Genomic DNA, 23,136 nt, shown 5'->3' on the forward strand with positions numbered 1-23,136 from the left:
CCATATTGTATTCTATTTTTGAAAAAGAACTGAATTACTTATTAATTTTAAATTATCGACCATTAGGTAACCTCAAATAAATACATATTAGTTAAGTACTCAAATGTAATTATTTTCATCTAATTTTGAAAAGTGAAAACTAAATATATTACCTAGTGGCAGTCGCCACTAGGTAGTTCTAGTTAGTGTTAGAAATGGGGTCTCTGGTTGGCAGTCAGTGTGCACTTTCTCCAAGCAGGGACCCTCACTCTAGTCAGGGTAAGGGAGATACACAGCTTAGATAACCCGTGCTCATCCCCTTGTTAGCTTGGCACAAGCAGTCAGGCTTATCTCAGGAGCAAATGTGTAAAGTATTTGTACCAAGACACACAGTAACAGAGTGGAAACACCACAAAATCACTCAACAGTTGAGCAAAAAAGCCAACATTTATCTGATTAAAACAAGACCAAAACAACAAAAATCGAACACAAACAAGCAAAATTATGAATTTTCAAAGATTAAACTTCTATATAACATTTAGAACCACAAAATATTCAATTTGGTGTTATCAGGGCATTGTGACAAAGTTGTTCCCAACAATCCAACGCTAATGGCGCTGGTCATGAGTCACACGGACCCCCAGGTACAGTACCTTTGGTAATTAACTAGCTGGTGCAAGGAGTCGGGGAAGAGAGGCGTCGCTGAATCTGCTATGGCAGAGTCCTTGAACCTGGCGGGTCAAGAAGCACTGGGCGACCTCTCAGACCGCGTTCACACCATGGGGCTGCAGGCACCGTGGTGGAATCTGGAGTCACAGACGTTAGTGACACTGGTGTTTCAACCAGCTTTCACTCCCAGAGGCCCAGAGACTAGAATAAGCACCACCTGGTGAATTAGGATCCCCAGCAATTAAACCCAGAGGCTGGTAGGAGATGCATTTGCTGTCCCTGAGACGTCTTAGCAGGAGGCAAGCTCAGTCCAAACCCTTGGAGACACTTCACAAGCAAGATTTCAGAAAGCAAAGTCCAGTCCTTTCCCTCTAAGGCAGAAGCAGCAGCAGCAAGCCAGCACAGCAAAGCAACAGGCAGACTGGAAAGTCCTCCTCAAGCATCAAGTTCCTCTCCTTGGCAGAGGTTCCTCTTGATCCAGAAGTAATAAAAAAGTCTGGGGTTTTGGCTCCTCTACTTATACCCATTTCTGCCTTTGATGTAGGCAAACGTCAAAGGAAAGTCTCTGTTGTTTACAAGATCCTGCCTTGCCCAGGTCTGGCCCCAGACAAACACCAGGGGGTCGGAGATTGCATTGTGTGAGGACAGGCACAGCCCTTTCAGGTGCAGGTGTCAGCTCCTCCCTTCCTACTCTAGCCCCAGAGACTCATCAGGATATGCATAACACCACCCAGCTCCCTTTGTGTCACTGTCTAGTGGGAATTCACAAACAACCCGACTGTCAGTCTAACCCAGACATAGACCCCCACAAGCAGGCAAAGGCACAGAAAGGATAAGCAAGAAAATGCCCACTTTCTAAAGGCCCTAAACTCCATATCTCCATCTGCTCCCAATGGGAAACTGCAATTTAAAGCTATTTAAAGGCAACCCCCATGTTAACCTATGAGAGGGATAGGCCTTGCAACAGTGAAACCCGAATTGGGCAGTATTTCACTATTAGGACATGTAAGACACACTAGTACATGTCCTACCTTATAAATACTCTGCACCCTACCCAAGGGGCTACCTAAAGCCTACCTTAGGGGTGACATACATGTAGAAAAAAGGAAGGTTTAGGCCTGGCAAGTGGTTACAGTTGCCAGGTCGAATTGGCAGTACAAGACCGTGCATACAGGCACTGCAGTGGCACCATCAGTGCTGCAGGCTCACTGGTAGCATTTGATTTACATGACTAGGATACCACTAGTGCACTTTACTAGTAAATCAAATATGCCAGTCATGAATAACCAATCAGCAACAAAACGTTGACCAAGAGCACTTGCACTTTAGCCCTGGTTAGCAATGGAAAGTGCCCAGAGAATCAAAACCAGCCAAAACAAATCACAGCACAGGGGCCATAAACAGGAGGTCAAAAGCAAAAAGTACAGGAAACCACGCCAAGAGCTGCCAGGTCTAACATGTGTCCCCTCCAGCCGAAAGTTAGGAGAACTACCCAACCCCTTGGAGGTTCACTTCGCTAAGGTGGAAAAATCTGGAAAAACCAACAGCGTTGGCGTGGTCTGTTAAAGGGCAGTGTTCCACCATAAAGTCCATTCTTTGTAGGGAGATGGACCACCTCAACAGTTTAGGACACTCACTCCATCTGAGGGGCCTGTGGTCAGTCTGAACCCAGAAGTGAGTCCCAAACAAGTAGGATCTTAGCGTCTTCAGTGCTCAACCCACAGCAAAAGCCTCCCTTTCTATTGCAGTCCACCTCCGTTTCCTAGGAAGTAACCTCCTACTGATGAAGGCTACACATTGGTCTAGGCCCTCTTCATTCAGCTCCCACACCATGCTCTGAAGCATCTGTCTGTACCACAAAATCTTTGGAAAAGTCAGGAGACTTGAGCAAGGGCGCTGTGCACATGACCTCCTTCAGGGTGTCAAAAGCAGTCTGGCACACCTCTGCCCAGATCACCTGATGGGTGGTTTCTTGGAAGTCAGCTCTGTCAAGGGAGCAACAATGTTGCCATACCCCTTGACAAATCTCCTGTAATATCTGGTGAGTCCTAAGAAGGGCCTCACCTCAGGCTGGGTCTTGGAGGATGCCCAAGCCAGAATGGTGTCAATTTTAGCCTATGGGGTGCCACCTGGCCGCTCCTTAACTGGTGTCCCAAGTAAACCACAGTCCCCTGTCCTATTTGGCAATTACTGGCCTTAATAGTGAAGCCAGCACTCTGCAGTGCCTTCAACACTTCCTGGAGGTGGTGCAAGTGGTGCTCCCAGCTGGAGCAGATGCAATATCATCTAGGTAAGACACACTATAGTTCCCCAACCCAGCCAGGACCTCGTTGACCAACCTCTGGAATGTGGCAGTGGTGTTCATTAACCCAAAGGGCATGACCCAAAACTGGTAGTGCCCCTCTGGTGTCAAGAATGCCAACCTCTCTTTTGCCCCCTCGTTAAGGCAATCTGACAGTACCCAGACATCAGATCAAACGTGCTGAGGAGCTTAGCAGCTCCCAACCAATAAATGAGCTCAACAGCTCTGGAGATGGGGGTGTGCGTCAGTCCTGGTGATTTCATTGAGTTCTCTGTAGTCAACACATATCCTAAGTTCAGTTGTGACACCGAGTGGAGCAGCCTTGGGGACCAGAACCACAGGGGTGGACAAAGGGCTGTTGGAGTGCTCACTCACTCCTAACTCCAGCATCTTAGAGACCTCCTCCTTGATGCTGTCTCTCACTCTGTCAGTCACCCTGTAAGACTTGTGCTTGACAGGTAGACTGTCCCTAGTGTCAGTATCATGGGTGCACCAATGGGTGACCCCAAGAGTGTGGAGAACTGATCCAGTAGCAGGCAACAGTCTGTCTGCAGTTCTACGGTCAGAGTAGGGGAGAGGTTCACAACCTCTACTGACCCATCATGCTCTTTGGCAGACAAGAGGTCAAAGAGAGGTTAACTCTCCTCTTCCACCACATTATCCGTGACCAAAAGCATGGTGAACTCAGACCTCTCAAAGTGTGGTTTGAGGAGGTTCATATGCAAAACCCTCAAACGGTTCATAGGAGTGCACCAACTACTTTTGCGCTCCTTCATCTCAAATGGCCCAGACCAACAGTGTTGGAGAACAAGGAACTCTACAAGGGTTATCACCCACACTTTCTGGCCATGCTGAAACTCAACCAGAGTGGTATTCTGGTCACACCATCTTTTCATGTCTTCCAGGCTAGCTTCCAGATTCTCTTGGGTGAGTTTCGGGAAGAGTTCTGTCTGATTCCTGAAGGCCAGCATGTAACTGAATACATCCTGGAGAGGCTTCTTGGGAGCTTGCCCCCAGCCCTCTTTCACCAAACTGAGAGTCTCTCTCACAGAGTGCCCATACAAAAGTACAAAGGTGCTGAAGCCAGCCTCCTTCTGTGGTACCTCCTGTAAGCAAACAACAGGCATGGTAACAAGACAGCACACTTAAGTCTCATGGATTCAGAGAGACCCATAATCATGCCCTTCAGTGTACAGTTGAATCTGTCAACTAACCCATTGCTCTGGGGGTGGTAAGGCATGGTGGACTTGTACATTACACCACACACATTCCACATAGCTTTCATATAAAGCAACATGAAATTGGTATCCTGGTCAGATACCACCTCCTTGGGGAAACCCACAAGGATAAAGATCCCCATCAGTGCCCTGGCTACTGTAGGTGCAGTCACAGTCCTCAGGCGAATAGCTTCCAGGTACCGGGTGGCACGGTCCACAAGATCAGGATAAACTGGTTACCTATGGCTGTCCTGGGATTTAGAGGCCCCAAAATGGCAATGCCTACACGCTCAAAAGACATGAAAGGGATGAAGGGGAGCCTTGCACCTTTTCCTAGATTTACTACTTGCCTGGCAGGTCTGACATGTCCTGCAAAACGCATCTGAGTGCCTTCTCATTTGAGACCAATAGAAGTGGGTGACAAGCCTGTCAAATGTCTTGCCCTGCCCCAAATGACCTGCCAGTGGCACATAATCAGCCAGACCCAGTAGGAAGACTCTGAAACACTGGGGTACCACCAGCACATGGGCTGTCCCAGGCTCAGCAACCTTGGGCTCGCTATACAGGAGATCATTCTCCCAGTAAAGTAGGTGAGTTCCAGAGGTGTCAACAGCTGCCTGGGCCTCGGCCTGTTTAAGAAAACCCCCAAGGGTGAGGCATGTTTTCTCCATTGCGCCGAACTCTTCCCTGGTGGGGACTCCTTCCTGCTGCCAATGGGTCAGCTCATGCATGTCCCCCAGTTCAGCCACCTCTGGGGCGTCCCCCGCGGGTTCAGCCAACTCCTGGACCATGGGAATTTCAGGAGTGGGTTTCCCATGCCCCTTGCCCCTACCTTTCTTGTCAGGCACCTGGGCCACAGTTTCAGGCTCCAGGCCCTCCTGACTACCCTCTCTGGCAGCCATGGACCGTGTGGTCATACATGCCATTCTGGCAATCCCAACATTTCCAAATGGGACCTAAGCGACACCTCCTTCCAAGCAGTATGCTCTAGGTCATTCCCTAGCAGGCAGTCAACAAGCATGGATGGACTTACAGCTACCCTCAAGGGACTTGAGACCTCCCCCCCCCATTCAAAGGAAACCCGAGCAAACAAGGATTGGCATGCTCACTGTTGTCTACTGCTACAACTTGGTGAACCACATTAGGGACTACATGCTCTTGAGGCACCAGATGACAGTGGACTGTGTCTCTAAGAGCCTCCACCCGCCTCCCATTGGTGGTCACCCACTGCCTGTACTTCTTTGTATTATCAGGCATGTGCGTTCTCTGGACCACCTCAACCAGGGAGACTAAGGTAAATTCAACTGGCTCCCCACCACTAACTGGTGACAACTCCTCCCCAAGTGCTACACTGGCCACCCTATGTGTCTGCCCACCAGTGGGGGTCTGTGCCCACTTATTCACTTGGGACTGCCTCTGATGGGCCCTTCCTGACCACAGGCAAAGCCCTTGACGGGTTTCTTCCCTGCATGCTTACCTGAAGGGAACCAACTCTTCTTCTCAACAGGGGAATGGTAATCGTTACCATGGGAACTAGTTTGGTGCCCTTTAGAGAACTACTTACTTTTATCCTTGCTCCACCTTCTTTTGTTGGGAACCCTGCCCACCCTTGACAGAGTCTCCCCCATACAGCCTCTTGTGGACCCTGGTACTCACTCAACGGGTTCCCCCATAAGCAAGCTTCCTGGGTTCAGTAAAGCTGCTGTCAATCAAGTGCTAGCGCCAGTCTGGAAAACACTGACTACACAAGTGCTCCCATACAAACAAATTGTAAAGCCCCTGGTAATCTGTTATCTTACTGCCCTTCACCCAACCACCCAGTGCTCTGCAACCTGAATCCACTCACTCAAGCAAGGCCTGGGAATCAAGTTTCCTACTTTCCCTGAACTTCATTCTGCACTTCTTTGGTATCAGGCCATACCTAGTGAAAAGGGCTTCCTTCATGTAAAACTTGGTGAGCAACCTAACTGCCCCTTATGCTAACAAGGTGTCCCTCCCCTCTGCTGTGTAGTAATTTCACAGCCCCCCCCCCCCCAAACTCTCTCATCTCACGGGCTCTCCCAGGCTAAGCAACCTTGGGCTAGAAATACAGGAGATAGTTTTCCCAGTAAAGTAGGTGAGTTCCAGAGGTGTCACCTGCTGCCTTGACCTGTTTAAGAGAACCCTCAAGGGTGAAGCATGTTTTATGTGTTGCACAGAACTCTTTCCTGGTGGGGCCTCCTTCCTGCTGCCAATGGCTCAGCTCAGGCAGGACCCCAGTTCAGCCACCTCTTCTCCTGTAGATTCTGGGGCGTCCCCCTCAGGTTCAGCCTCCTCCTGGACCATGGGACAAGAGGAGGCTGTCAGCCAAGTCACAGCAAAGACTCCACTTTTTGACAGCGGGACCTGTCAAACAGGTCCCACTGTCAAGAAGTGGAGTTTTCATCTCTGCTCCCTGCACACAGATATTCGTGGATGGTACAGAGATGAAAATGTTGCTCCAGTAACCAGGCAGCTGCTGTTAAAAGCAGCTGCGTGCTTGCTGGAGTAATGGGACTGCGGGGTAGGTCTTGAGGCTCCCTCCACGGTCCCTGATAGCCCATACGGATACATTACAACATGAATAAATAAATATAGTCAGGGACTGCAGAGGAGGCCTTGAGGCTCCCCCCGCGGTCCACGAAAGCCCATAAGGGCATATTACAAAATAAATAAATATAGTCAGCGACCGCTGGGAGGCCTTGAGGCTCCCCCCGAAGTCCCAAATAGCCCTTAAGGGCATATTACATGATAAATAAATAAATATTGTCAGGAACTGCAGGGAAGGACTTCATTCCCAGATAGTTCATAAAGGGCTAGAAATACTTATTTTAAAAAAATAGCTCAAGTGTGAAGGTCGCAGACTAGCGCCCTAAGGTAACTAACTCAAACCCTCAGCATGTACTTTTGATTAAACCACAAATTGCAGCACTCACGCCATCTTTGATAAAATCATTGATAATGTCACTGTAACATCTGCAGTAAAATTACTGAGCAGATTACTGTGCCTAGCGGGGGAGAGAGTTATAGTTACCTTATGGCGCGAGTTATAGATACTTGAACCAACTAACTATAACTGCTGACTTTCTCTGGTTTTGTGTGAGTAAATTCAGAACGTAATTATAACGTCCCTGTAACCTTTGTTTTTTTAAAGTGACTAAGTATATATATATATATATATATATAAATATATATATATATATATACACCCTTGATCAAGGTGCCAGATACGCCAAAACGTGTAGGGTGGTTTTCTTACTGCGGACAATGAATTGAAGATGAAGGGTGGTTTTCTTACTGCTGACAATGAATTGAAGATGAATTGGTGATTAAAAATAAGTTTTGTTAAATAAAACTGATTTCTGCAACTCAGCTTTGAGTGTGTGTGATTCTGCACAGAAGTGGTACAAGAGGAATATATATACATTTATATATATATGTATATGTATATACACATACATATACATATATAATAATAAGCTGAAACTACAAATTCTACAACACTTAAGAGCGATACAAAACAAAGACATGACATATGCAATTGTGCAACACATTTGGGGGAGACATAATGGAAATTTATCGGGTCTCCTATACTATGGTATCGAACATATTAGTAGTATACCCAGAGGAGGAAATCATGAACACTCCTTAAGACAATCAGAATCGAAATGGATAATCTTAGACTGAACACTGAAAGTCCCTGGGGCTTGATCAAGATACAGAACTTCATGTATTTCTATAAATAGGCTTTTCTATAAGACAGTCTAAATGATTAGAACTTGGACAGATTTAAGGGTAGTTTCTTTGTAGGAGAAAGTGACAAACTCTGCAAAAAATCTTCAAAAATCTTTAATGTATTCGTTTGATGATGTTAGTGATTGACAGGATTAGATTGGGAATGTACTTGGTTTATATATCTATAATAGTTCTAATGCATTAGTACACAACATTGTGTATTTTATATCTGGCACGAGCTATTCCTGAGAGTTAATATTATTGCCACTTTATAGATGGGGGTGTGCATCCTTGTAATGAAGAAAATATTAGATAAGAGGAGAAAGGTTAGATTGGAAATCAAAATAAAGTAGATCTGTGGTTCCCAGTAATATAGCACCTCGGAAAACTGTAGAAGAGATGTGGGAAGATTTTGACAGCTTATATAGTATATGTGTATAATATATAAAAAATGTGAGAGGTTAAACATTTGATTAAGTGCAAATCCTTTCATGAGTAGCGGTAGCTAAAACTTTCAAAAAATCTCAAAATTAAAAAAAAAAAATCACAAAAAAAATCATAAGTACAATATAGATAGACATTAGAACTATGAGTTTACATGAGTAATAAGAGAAAGCAGATCCTGACATGGATTTGTGTCCCTTAATCTCCCTCTTTTGACCTAAGGAAGTGTGTTAGTGTCTATAGAGTGTTAAATGTGTATTAGATTTGTAAGATAAAGATCAACAAATAAGGGATGGACAATGAGAACCATGTAGAAAGTGTATATGAGTGGGGGTCTTATTGAGAAGAGGGTCACGATCCTAAAAGTACTTCACTGTTATTTTTACTTGTTCAAACCAGTGCTGCATTTTACTTAAAAGCACAATCATGTGAAGATTGTATCTTTACAGATGTCCCCCTTTAAACATTACAAGGAATGTTGAGAGGAGTGGCCAGGCCCTTCTCTTTTAAATGCACATGCACTATATTTGTTTCTATGGCCAGTTGAAGGCTAAGGTCGAAACGCGTTGCCAGATTTTCATCATGGAAATAACTGTTACACTTGGATAATAAAATAAAAATCAATTAATTACCAGAATGGAGAGTGCTGCTGTTATTCATGGACGTCTGTGAGGCGATAGACGTGTGATTTCTGCAAGAACTGTACTGAGCACGCAGAGACAAGAATTGATATAGATACATATAGCTATATATATATATATATATCAAACCAAAACCCTTTCAGGGATAGAGCGACGCATAAATTATGCAAAAAACAAAGGAGAACTCTGGGAAGTTCCCAATTTTAGATAGTGACAAAGTCTTTTGCCATTTGTACAGCAAAATCTTTAAGCATAGGATTGACATAGTGTCATCCTTGCCGAGCTGTAAAATGACAAAAGCCATTTACCACTCCAGGCACAGTATTACAGCTTTGGACTGGTCAAATACCATCCAAGCCAACCTGGAATGAGTAAAGCAACCCCTGACACGTGTTTCGCTCTCATTAGAGCTCTTCAGAGGAGTATAGCTTTGTCCAGACACAAGGGAGCACCCAGTATAAGTCAAACCAAAACCCTTTCAGGGATAGAGCGACGCATAAATTATGCAAAAAACAAAGGAGAACTCTGGGAAGTTCCCAATTTTAGGTGGAGAGCTGCTCTAGCTCGGCGAGGATAGCACTGTGCTAATCCTATGCTTAAAGACTTTGCTAGATAAGCAGACATTTGAGGTGAGCAAATCTAGAGTGTCGCTGGTGTTGCAGGGTGCTCCTTACTAGAGCAGCTCTCCACCTAAAATTGGGAACTTCCCAGAGTTCTCCTTTGTTTTTTGCATAATTTATGCGTCGCTCTATCCCTGAAAGGGTTTTGGTTTGACTTATACTGGGTGCTCCCTTGTATCTGGACAAAGCTATACTCCTCTGAAGAGCTCTAATGAGAGCGAAACACGTGTCAGGGGTTGCTTTACTCATTCCAGGTTGGCTTGGATGGTATTTGACCAGTCCAAAGCTGTAATACTGTGCCTGGAGTGGTAAATGGCTTTTGTCATTTTACAGCTCGGCAAGGATGACACTATGTCAATCCTATGCTTAAAGATTTTGCTGTACAAATGGCAAAAGACTTTGTCACTATCTAGCTCGGCGAGGATAGCACTGTGCTAATCCTATGCTTAAAGACTTTGCTAGATAAGCAGACATTTGAGGTGAGCAAATCTAGAGTGTCGCTGGTGTTGCAGGGTGCTCCTTACTAGAGCAGCTCTCCACCTAAAATTGGGAGCTTCCCAGAGTTCTCCTTTGTTTTTTGCATAATTTATGCGTCGCTCTATCCCTGAAAGGGTTTTGGTTTGACTTATACTGGGTGCTCCCTTGTGTCTGGACAAAGCTATACTCCTCTGAAGAGCTCTAATGAGAGCGAAACACGTGTCAGGGGTTGCTTTACTCATTCCAGGTTGGCTTGGATGGTATTTGACCAGTCCAAAGCTGTAATACTGTGCCTGGAGTGGTAAATGGCTTTTGTCATTTTACAGCTCGGCAAGGATGACACTATGTCAATCCTATGCTTAAAGATTTTGCTGTACAAATGGCAAAAGACTTTGTCACTATCTAGCTCGGCGAGGATAGCACTGTGCTAATCCTATGCTTAAAGACTTTGCTAGATAAGCAGACATTTGAGGTGAGCAAATCTAGAGTGTCGCTGGTGTTGCAGGGTGCTCCTTACTAGAGCAGCTCTCCACCTAAAATTGGGAACTTCCCAGAGTTCTCCTTTGTTTTTTGCATATATATATATATATATATATATATACATATATATTTCCCAAAATACAATCCGGTGTGCAGAAGCTGTAGTGCAGCGATCCTGGCTGAGTTCCAGAAAACCCCAAAACATTCAGATGTCATCCTTATGTACATTGAAAGTCGGGACACCTGTGTAATGCTGTAAATTTATTTGTCAGGAAAGAGATTTCCCCTCCAACGCATTTCAGTTCCGTATCATGGATGGAAACAGCCAAAACACGTTGAAGGCAAAACCTGTTTCCTGAATAAATTAATTTACAGCATTACAAAAGTGTCCCGGCTTTCCTTGTACATAAGGATGACACACATTTGAGGTGAGGAAGTCTAGAGTGCCACTGGTGTTGCTGTGTGCTCCTTACTTGAGCTGCTCTCCACCTAAAGATTAGGAAACTACCTAGAGTTCTCTCTTCATATTTATTTATATATATGTATATATATATATATATATATATATATATATATATATATATATATATATATTGCATTATCCAATTAATTTTGTGGTGATCTGCCAAACAAGGACCGAGAAAAAGGGCAGGTTCCACCAAAATGTGTTTTCCTCATGCAATTTTCTATGCAGAAATTGAATACTGGTACTGTAAAAATGGATGAATCGAATTACACCAAATTTGGAAGAAAGCTAGATCTTGACTCAAAGTGTGATTTAGTATAAATCTATTCAGTAGTTTTTGAGAAATTAAGATTACATTTATGTATCTATGACGCAGTGAAATATCCTCAAATCCGAGAGATCTAAAGAGAAGATCTTATTGGCTGAAACAACATTAACAAAGATGCGGCAACAGACAATTTGGGAATAAGTCCCCTGTTTCACAAAAGGTGAAAAAACAATGGGGGCAGGGTAGGGGCACCCTGACCCCTAAGGCCTGTTGAGGGCACCACAGGGAACCCTAGCAGGCAAAAAATGTTTTTTGTATTTTTACATGACCACATATCTGCTAAGGTATCACAAAAAAGCAGACTCCTGCCCTTTTCATTTTTAAGCTCCCCTGGGTGTGCGAGGGCCAGGAGGATGAGCGGAACATTTTTGTTGTTTGGGGAGGAGCTGTGCAGCCCCCTTTTTTAGCCATTAGGAGGACCAGGGTGGCCCATCTCCAGGTGCCGCACCACATTAATAAAGAAAGGGGGTGTACGGACACCACAAATGGAAAATATTCAGTGGGTTTCCGAGTCCCACGGCACATGCAGGCCTTTTGCTGCGGGGGAAGCCCCGGGGCTCCTGCCAGCTGCCCTGCCTACCCCCATCCCAGGTGCAGTGGGACCTGCCTACAATAGTTTGTTCCTGCATGTGTGAGCAGTTTTTGCTTTCTGCTCCCATCGAGCTGGAGAAAACCTGTGTTCCCTAGCTGCAAAAGGAGTGGAAGTTCTTCTTGCCAATCTTATTGCATGCAGGTAACTATAGTGTCTTATTAGATGGGGTCCCCGGGAAACTGCTGCAATCAGGCCCCCAGGATGGAGCCGAAGGGCCACAGAATAGCTTGTGAAGGAGAGCCTTGCAGTTCTCCTCATTAAAACCAAACATAATCAGTCCTGGGGTTGGGTCCCTGGAGTCTTGAAAAGTCTTTGGGGGGGGGAGGGGGGAGGTCAAATGCGTCCTTGACATTCACTGCTAAATACCTCACATGTTACATCACTCATGACCTGTTATTTGACATCATTGATAACATCACTGCAACATTTGAAATTACACCTTTGATGACAAAACTATGCATGGCAGTGGCATGAGTTATAATTATCTTTAGGGCACGAGTTATAGCTTATTGCGATAGCTATAACTGGTGAATTTCATGGGTTTATAAATAAGCCTGTGCACTATATGCAAACCCGACCACCAAATTGCCACAATATACCACTTGGGTGTGCACAAAACATTTGTCTGATCAATTTCTGGCTCCCCTCCATTCCTCTCCATTTTTCCCCCACACTTACACACATGGAACTAACTGCCTACTTATCTTACTCGTGAGTGAAATTCCACTTGGAAATCCTCATCTTCTGAATCGGTATGTTCCATGCATTAGTGTAAGTACCACTTTTTTATATGTGCATGTGGAATCAACAGGTATAAATATGTTTGTGAAGCAGACTTTATGAACAAACATTGTTTTTTCTTCTATTTTGTAAGTGGATCTCTGATCCTGAATAGAGATTTACTGGAGAAGTATGGACCTATCAATAATGATCACAACCATGATGAATTACATTTAAATATCTCCAAAATAAAAGTATTACTGAGCTGTCTAAGCAGATTCCACAGTGGGATTGACACACCAGATTTGTCTAGAGTTCATACTGAATAACAAAACACATAGGGCCTGATTACAACTTTGGAGGACGGTGTTAATCCATCCCAAATGTGACGGATATACCACCTACCGTATTACGAGTCCATTATATCCTATGGAACTCGTAATACGGTGGGCAGGATATCCGTCACATTTGGGACGGATTAACACCGTCCTCCAAAGTTGTAATCAGGCCCATAATGTGCAATAAGAATATTACAGTTCAAATTTATATAAAATGTCTTCTTTGGATACACAGTGAGCTATAAGTCACATTTTGTAAACTTTAATATGATTATCTTTAATAAGATATTTGAAATATCATAATGCAGGGTTACACACTACAAACAAACTTTTGTAAATACTTTCATTATAAGTCTTGTTAAAGCTCCAATTAGTCAGCTACAACATTTGTAAAATGAATTAGAAAAATACTTAAACACTGGAAACCAATCCTTGTCAAAAAAAAGTTATTGGAATCCATATGTAAAGAGCAAGTATTCATCTTCAAACTGCTTGTGCTAATTTTCTCAGTTGATATTAAAATTATTAGAGAAGTACTTTAACATAGACATCGGCTTGGTGTATAAAGGTTCTTCCAAGTGGCGGATGGCGAGTGAAGGCCAGGCGAATAGATCTTTTACATATTGCAATAGGCTAACTGTGAAAAATAGCACTGTAAGAAAATCAATTACAAAGTGTTGTTTTTCTTGTGCAGTATGCACGGTAAGAGTCATTGAATATTTACTCTAGCTTTGATGGTAATATAAAGCCATACATGTATGCATTTGTATGACAGCAATTATCCATTAGCAAGTGCTTTACAGTAACAATGCAGATGTCTTCTGATAAAATGCTTGTCAATACCACAACGCAGTTTGCACGTAATTAACATGAGATAATGAAAGCATAGATGTATTTTGATATAGCTCGCAATAAAAAGCAAGTCCTACCTTGATCGAAAGGTTTGCTTGGGTTCCAACTTCTGAAATAATCTTCCTACATTGAATTAAAACAAATATGTTACAATTTTATATTGCTAAATTTTGACATATATCTGTCTAAAACATAAAATAAATGACACCGAATGCTTAACTGGTCTTCAAACGATGTGAAAAGCTACTTTCTTGACATTATAACAATGCACATACCTAGTAGCACTTTTCATGTGGTAGAGATTGACACTTCATTTGATTGCACCATTTCAAGTGGTTCGACTTGCAGTTAAACACAGCCAATATCAAAAGGTCTGATCCTGTAGTTTTTCATCTACAATTGGATTACATTTTGACTATTTGGAAATTCACAACAATTATCTCAGGGTTGCACCTGTAAATCTACAGCAAAGCTACAGGAGCACTCCAATTTAAAAAATGTAGTTGTGTATATCTTCCAATAGATGTACAAGTAAATTGTGCATATAAGTGCTTTCATTTCAGATAACAGCAGCAGGATTTTAACTCAGCAAACAAAGATGTAGAATATCCATCTAAAACACTTAATTTAACGATGATTTTACCCTCCAAATTGATAGAACAAGGATAGTCTAAAAAATGACCAGCTAATCTTGAAAAACACCTTTTACCTTTAGAGAAACACACTCAGAAAGAAAAAGAAAGTAACACTCTTTAATTTGGGTTACTAGGTAAGGTGCGTGCAGCAATGAGATCAACAAATATATCTACTTCTACATTAGGTTTTTGCACTAAAGAGAGGGACCAGTTTGAGAAATTATTTGAGTGAACCACATAGCCAACAGGGATGTAGATGGATGACAAGATTACTGATTTGGGACAGGGGCCTACCAAGAATTGCCCTCTCCACGTTGACGCAGAAGCCCGAGGACGGAGGAGGTAGCCCACCAAAATCTGAAATTGTATTACTGGGAATTGCAGGTCATTAAGGTCAGCGCATTTACAGGACAGCAGAAGCCATTGGCATATGCAGACAAGAGCAGTGGACCCCTAGGGAAAACCCTGTTTACTGCATGGGGTGGATAGGCAGAGTCAACTGCTAGGCCTAACCACACTAGTGGTGAGGATATGGCAGGAAGCAATTAGATTAATGGGCTGGAAGGGGTGGGTGATGCTTGAGACCCTACTATGGAAACTCGCTCTGCTTGCATGATTGAAGCTCATGGATGGCCACAAAAAGAGGGACCAGCTAGATATCTCGAAATTGGAAGACACCTGGAGGGAGGATGAAATGATTCTGTTTCCCAAACTCCAGACACAATTGAAGCTGACAGGGGGCCAATTTCTCTGATATCTACAGGTGAAACATATCCTATCAGGATAAGGGGCCTTCCTCCCCGATACTGAGGAGGAAGCACCTCTGGAGTATTGAGTACTGGGGACCCCACTACATAAACTGACAGTCTTGCACATCCACGCATCTCTGGTCAAGCACACCTAGGACGCCCTCTGAAGCAAATGGTAGAAAGACTTGGAGGTCGAAGCCCAGGGGTGTATGCCTGGAGATACAGAATTTAGGCTAGGCTAGCTGAAGCTGATCCATAGGGTATACCACACAAGAATTGCCTCCACAAGATGGGGAGGATAGACTGCGACCGGAGGTTCAGGGGATACGGACATGGGGAGAGACCTTGAAAAAAAAAAAAAAAATCACACAGCCAACCAGATGTAAGCATGAAAATACCCAACTGTTGCCATGAAATATTGGGCCAACAACGGTCTATCATATAGGAGGAAGCTGTTCAGTCTGTCAGCTAAAAAGTACATCTACAGAATTCAAATACAGAGAGGTTCATAAAGCTTGTACACATTTCAGTGACATTCAGACCACCAATGCATAGACCAGTGCGTGTGACACAATATACTTAGATGGAACATCCACAAAAGTGAGTAAAAGAATCACTCAAGAGGTTAAAAATGAGGCGAAAAACAGAAAATGCAGAAGTGAACTATTTTGCCATGAAATGCCGCTCAAAGTCATAGGATGGTATGTGTTAGCAGTGGTAATTTTCAGTGCACAAGGAGGCAACAAAGATTCATTATCCAGGAAAGAAACACAGGTTATCCTGAGATTGGACATTCCGCACTGGATCGGGTATCATGATGCCTTTTCCTATGCTGCGCAGCACAGAAGATGTATGTGCTTTTCCCTTTCTTATCTTTAGCACATCCATCGAGTCAAACGATTTCTGAGTTGCTGTATATTTTGCTGAAAATGAAGCTTGGTAGCCGAGGATAGTACCTGCCTCTGTGTTACAGAGTTATGCAAGTGCCATGTCAAGACTGATAATTTTCTGATGTTAACAGCTGCTACTGATATGCTAATCCTCAACTGCACAAAGACTGCCAATGGCATGCCAACCTCTACGATTATAACATTTAGCTCCAAAGCTGAGGGGCATCTCCCCCAAACTTAAATGCATAATCTTTCAATTCTTTACTTCTCAAGGGGCTACATGTTTGTAGGCACTCTTCCAATTCTGTACTGCAACAATGATGCAGGATGATGCCATTGGTGTTTACAGCTGCTATCGATACTTTACTCCTGACATTGGCCATGTTCCTAACTCCATGCCGGCTCTCAATAACATGCCAAGCTCTACTTCTAACTTCCAGCTCCACCGCGGGGGTGCTACTCCCTCAAACACAATGTATCATTTTTCAAATCTTGAATTTTCAAGGGTCTTTTTTTCTCTATTCTTTACCTCTTCACTTTCTCTCCTGTGACAGCAGCTGCCAATACTCCCTTTGGGAGCTCGCAAGTTGCCACTTTCCATAGTCTAAAAGGTCATGTTCCTTGGGATTGTTTATAGAAATGGACTGGTAATATGTTTATGGCTTCGGTAGCTGGAAGGCTTCTTTCTTTTTTATGTTTATGTATTAAGCTTACTTATTTTATACCGTTCATGGGATTCACAATATAATCCCAATGCAGGCACAGTATTATTGGTACAATAAGAATCTTCAAGAGTAGCAACCTAGCGTCAGCTTGGCTGGGCTGCAGCCTAATAAGTACCATTAGGAGATACGTATGGGGGAAATATGGAACAAAGGGATTTGATGGGAGTAGAAACAAGGAAAGAGAAGTGGGGATAAGTAGCCAATAAAAGAAAAATCAGAAAAGGGGGTGCAATACAGCAGCTGTGGTATCCATGTTAATCATGCAGGAGCTGTCCTAAAGTAGTAGCACTAGGCATATGGGACTGTTAAAACAACCAAAAAAACGTACTAAATTGTTGATGTGAAAGTGTACTCCTCTGATTTAATGTTCTGGGTTGCCCAGAGAAAGCCTAGTCCCCATCATTGTACTGGATTAAGCTTTTCAAGTGGTTCACCTTGTGGGATCATCTAAGGTAAACCCAACCCACATATTATCCACTCCATCCTATGTACTCAAACTATCATTTTCTCAGGGCACCAATCAGAGTGTATTTGTATATATGCATGCCTCTCATCAGTTTTCACACTCAATTGTTTAGACTGCAGAGTGAGAGCGTTGGCTGCAGCAGTCATCCATTTACGTAGGTCCATGAGCCAGCCATGTACACTTGGGGAAACCAGCAACATCCGGGACATGGCCATGCAAGTGTTTGAATTGGACAGGTGTCAGGTTGACAAATTCAAGTGCATATTTATTCTTCTGTGATCTGGAAAATAGGCCTAGCAGACAGGCCTTTAACATTGGGGTATTACTTGTCCCATGAGATCAGACAACTGCTCCTGTACTGCCTCCTATGCCTACTCCAGTACAGGGCAGGCACACATCATATGGTAAAAGTCCGCTCCTTCATGTCTATACCATGGACACTTTGAGGATGCTTAAGTGAACATATGATAGAAGAGTCGTGGTGTAAGGTACTTTGAGGCAAATAGCTACACTCTTTGTGCTCTAGTCTGGGATTCCTGGATTCTGTCTTTACATGCTCAAGCCCCTTGCTTATAGTTAATATCAAAGCCAAGCTACAGGACCCACTTGGTCCAAGTGTCGGGCTATTGTTTACGTGTTGTGCAAGCAATGCCTTCTATAGTAGCTTGATTGCTTGTTTATCATTTATGTGTGTCGAGGAGCACTGCAAGAACTCAGATCTGCATGGTTGCCTGTAGTGCACACAACAATAGTTTCACATGTGTTTCATGTATAACCAGCCAAGTGTCCCTTTACCGTGCTATGTCAAAGTGGCCTTATCTTAAAAGGCAGACACTGGTGGTAAACAAGTGCAGTCCATTTACTGTGTGATTATCGTAGGTGAGACACAAGTAGTGTAACTTGTGCAGAGTAAAAAGTCCAAAAAAGGGTGATAAAAAAAAGTAAAAGATTTCAGTGTACTAAAATGATGGAAACCATTTTGCAACACCGACCTGATGGAGAGTGAATAGCCCCAATTAGTGCTGTAGGAGTATCTACCCACAATGGCCATGCCAAAACCCGGCCAGCTCTCTCACTTTCAGCATTCTGCTGTGTATGCTCTATACTTGATCTTCCCCAGTCTGTTCACTAAGTTCAAACTTATCTTTAATAGGAACCTAACCTGTTGCTCATTTCCTAGCTGGTCCGTCACAGAGTTCTCAGCCTCCATCAACTGTCATCATTGAGGGACTTCTTTGTGTCCCATGTGATCTTTTTGCAGTGCTTCTGAAATCCTCCCATTCCACAACCCACAATTTTCAGAAAAGTATTGAAAATGTAGATGCTGATAGTATCCCTCAAAGAAGCATCTACGAAAGCCTCAATGCACACTTTCAATGAGGGTTTGGGGCATGTCCTCTGTTACATGCCAAAAAAAATCTAAGTGGACTATGGTTAGGCAGGGTGAGACCTAGATACTCAGTGTCAACCACCATAGGCCAAAGGGCATCATTACATAGTATGGTGAGCAGCTGGTGAACAGGAGTAAAAAGAGTACTCCTTTGCATACGAGTGAGAAGGTCAGTGTGGCACCCATTTTTAAAGATTACTCTCTAGTGCCATTACATGAATAACTAATTCCCCTAGATATGATAAAACTTGATTGTGCACATTAAAAGCCTATTATGACTCTTATTGATGCTATCAGATATAGAGCATGGCAACCCTATTCCTAGACTTATGAAAAGGGGCATCGACAGACCAAACGTTTGCTGTGTTCCAGCAACTGCTTAATCTTGATGCCTTGTATTTTGACCACTGAAGCAGCAACAGCATTCTGACCATGTCTCAGTTATATGTGCTCTTTTTAAATCTTAAGAAGTGTTAGTACTCTAATTTGACAAACCTGTCCCTTTTTAATTCTGCTGAATGTGAGCACAAAAGTATTGTATAGTTGTAGAACATTCAGGTGTACTTTGCATGAGCGAAGGATGACTTTTGTACACTAGAGCCTTCTGAAAGTGTCACAATTGTTTTTCATCCTTATTTGCTCAATGAACAAAACACAGAAAAACCAGTTTGCAATGAGTAGTAAATCCTGTATGAGGATCAATGGAACAAACACTTTTTTTTAAATAATGAATGAGAATCAATAGAGCGCTGAATTATAAAATAATTCTCCTGCTTGACCAACTCCCAATAGAGAGATGACTACAGCTAAAGAAGACAAAAGAACATTCCTACTGCATACTGAAGATTTTCTTCTCCCCGTGAAGGGATTTTGGGTTTCAGATGAAGGTCGAGGATCAGAAACGCAGTGGCCTACAATGAAGATCTACTGTGAATCAATTACAGTTGGACATTCCTTCTGCCTAGTCCTGTGAATCGTTTCCACTGTGCCTAGGGAGTTGTAATTGTCTTTTACTTTTTACATGCATACTTTCTAAAACAAATCATTTCCCAAACTAAATCAGTTGTTCAGAGCATTGCTTGCTTGCAGTGTCAGACGCATGAGCCCTGCTGGCCTGGATGGCTGTTATGAGAACATATATGGGGCTGATTGACTCCAAATTTGCTTTGGTATAACATTTGATCCTTTAGGTCTCTTTCATTTATGTAAAGTTATACTTATTAAAGTAATATCCAATTACATTTTTAACTTTACTGTTTTCGTACAATGGCATTTTTCTGAAGAAAGCCTTGCTGTTTCATCCAAGCTACCAAGTGTGAGTCCGGCATTTCTCAAAGAAACCTGTTTAGCTTTAGGGAATTTGCTATCCTACTGCTTTGACAATTAAAGGCACCAAAGAATAACTGAAAATGTAGTGTTCATTGAAAGGCAATAACATACACCATATCCCAATCTGCATCTCATTATATTGAAATATTTTATCCACAAACCATAAACTTAGCAAAGACAATCATAATGGATTAAATTTACCTGAAAACAACGTTCTGTCAAAACCAGAAACGGGTTTCCTATTCGGCCTACTCGTCAATGGCATTGGCTGAATTTCCAAATATAAATTGTGCTAAAATTTGCCTAGAAGACTACTGGAGAGAGAGAGAGGTCACATTCTTGATGTACCTGTAACTGAACTCTCACACTTCCTAAACCAGATGGTTCATTAAGGTAAGGAGTTTTCAGAAAAGACACACTCTGTTTACAGGGAGGGAATCTCCATTGACTATGTGCAACTTATTACTATAGAAGCATCCAAATAGTCAGTGAGCCAGGAATAAACGTATACCTACTAGATGGAAACACATTTAGCACAGAGTTCTCACTCTCTTACGGGATGGGTGAGATCCCAGAATACCCTAGACATGCCTCCCATGACAGAACATTCACTGCCACCTTCATTGAAGTTGCATGGGCATATAACTATTACACATGTTCAAATACACCCACCCATAAAGGCAAACATGCGGGAACCCACAAGTGTGTGCACAGTGGGGGCACTAAGGGGCCTTTACAGGGGGGCATTGAGGCCACCTACACACAAAAACGAGCAGTAGCTTCACCTACTGCTGCAGTTCGGCATGCTGCACCTTCCTTTTTGCAGGCACTCAGTGTCTGTGAATGTTTGCACATTATCATACACTTTTTGCATATAAGTGTATACTTCCATACAACTGAGGCCACTGATGTTTTAGATTCTGAATCGTAACTCCTGGTTTGAGAGTTTGTTTTAGAAAAGCAAAATAATAGCCATAGTTTTAGACAAATGCACATTGCCCCATACCCACTTTTAGTTCGTAGGTAAGGGGCAAAGAAATATGCTGACCAGAAACCAAGAGCTCTATTGGGGATTCTTGTGCTCGCATTTAGCAGCAAGAATGTGAAATTACATCATGGTGAAGATGTATTAAGTCCTGGAGTTAATAAAAGTTGGAAAGCTCTAACGATTGGTGCAAACATTTAATAAAGCAGCAAAGGGATTATATTGCTATAATTGACAGCAAAAGAAAAAAATGGTGAATGAGAAATTAACCCAAGAAAAATATTTAAACAAATATGAACAGATTAACAGGTTGTTGGTTCTTACAATAAATCTCGGTGATGAACCATGTTTTTCTGTAAAGACATATCTTGTTAAGTATACTAAGGTGTTAAGAAAAGATAGTAAAAATGTTACTTATGTAAGTATACATCGAACTCATAACTGAAGAAATTATTGTGACTAAGATTTACTAAATAGTAACAGAATACAACATATTTAAAAGGAAAAATGTATAAAACAACTCCAGGGTCTCCTGATACAACCAATGCTACTGGACTCATTGTTTTCTAGGCTCATGAAAATAGATAATTAAAGTAGTTGTGACATTAACATGTATGTTGGTTGTGTAACTGTCCTAGAGTATATTTGGAACTTTCATTATTATTTGTTACAACTTTGGCTGATGGTACTGGTCAAAATTCGAAAGAGCCTGAAACCTTGATCAAGAAAGTAATCACTGCCTTTCTGGCTGTATTGAATACCTTACAGTTTAAAACACTATTTCATATTATGCTCTGACTATTCCAGGTTTCAATGAAAGAGCTCAACTACTTAATGAAGAAATAACTTTTTATTTGTGGCCTTGCTTCATTATGCGCATTATCAATTAACTTTGGCTCTGGGATATTACTGTGCACTTCTCTAATCTGTGAAAGAGTGATCTTACTGTTATCTAAAAAGCACTCTTCTTCTTGCATTCAATATGTTACGAAATCACTATCTAATGGTGCCCCTCGTGTGCCTGCTTCTTTTGGTAGGAGACAGTAAACCTTTTATGCTATTATAGCAAATGTATCAAGGAGCACACCTCTGCAGATCCTAAAAGAAATGTTCATCGCCTATGGATGCCTTCCATGAGCAGTGTGAATAGAATGGGATCTAGCTCAATGGTTGTGCAAAAAGTTCTGCAGCGAAATGGCAGTAGCTTCTGCTCCTTATTGAAAATAATGGATTTATAACGGTTCTCTCTTTTTGACAATATCATTTCTCATTTGTACAGAAATTGATTGTCAATAATTATTGCAATCCTTTTGAAAAAAGGAGATGCAAAAGTCATCAACCACTCAATTTATAGGAGTTAGTTAATTTCTGAAGCACTCTATGCTGCACCCCTCTAGGATTTAACTCCAATTCATAAAACTACACCAATCTGTCTGTTAGGTTGGTCCGAAGCGTTAAGCAGATATACTTTTTTGCTTACTTTTTCATGGGGCAGCAAGGGACACTTGCATTGATGAGAACACTTTATCTGAGTGACTGAATAGATGTATAAACTGAAAACAGGAAGCACCAACATTTACATAAATCGGTTACAACATCAAAGACCATGAATGAGAATCACATCTTCTTGAATTATCATCTTCTTTTTATAAAAATCACAGCAGCTGATCATGGAGAGCTTTGTAACAGAGTTAGTCCTTTAATAAATCCATCAACCTAAAGGAGTTGCAATATAAACAGCCAATGAGTCCAATGCATAAGCAAGCTCTCTGGATACATCCACATTAGTAGACGAGTTATAAGAGACAGTGATGCATCCCCATATTCCATCACCTTGGGTTGCTGCTTTATTAACTCAGCAACATTAATGATAATGTTGGTCAAAAACCAAAATAGCACCTCACCAGCTCATAATTGTCAATGCAGTTAAACTGTATTTAAGCTTTACCCTGGTAACATGGTTTAACATAGTAAGCTTTCAGTCATCTAACTTAATTTCCCATACCAAGGTGAGTAACATATTTTGTTATTATACACAGATTCTATCATTATAAACAATGCGACCCCTTTACTATTATTTATGCTTTAA

At 42.3% G+C, this 23,136-nt stretch overlaps 1 protein-coding gene across 1 annotated transcript in view; it reads right to left on the reverse strand.

Moving 5' to 3' along the window:
* SPOCK1 (SPARC (osteonectin), cwcv and kazal like domains proteoglycan 1) overlaps positions 1-23,136 on the reverse strand; it is a 1,898,920-nt gene that overhangs the window by 1,338,162 nt on the left and 537,622 nt on the right. Inside the window, exon 3 of the mRNA XM_069199218.1 lies at positions 13,956-14,001. Within this exon, the coding sequence (XP_069055319.1) occupies positions 13,956-14,001 (46 nt within the window). The remainder of the gene's footprint in view (positions 1-13,955; positions 14,002-23,136) is intronic.

The sequence above is a fragment of the Pleurodeles waltl genome, chromosome 7 (genome assembly GCF_031143425.1).
Source record: "Pleurodeles waltl isolate 20211129_DDA chromosome 7, aPleWal1.hap1.20221129, whole genome shotgun sequence".
NCBI lineage: Eukaryota > Metazoa > Chordata > Amphibia > Caudata > Salamandridae > Pleurodeles > Pleurodeles waltl.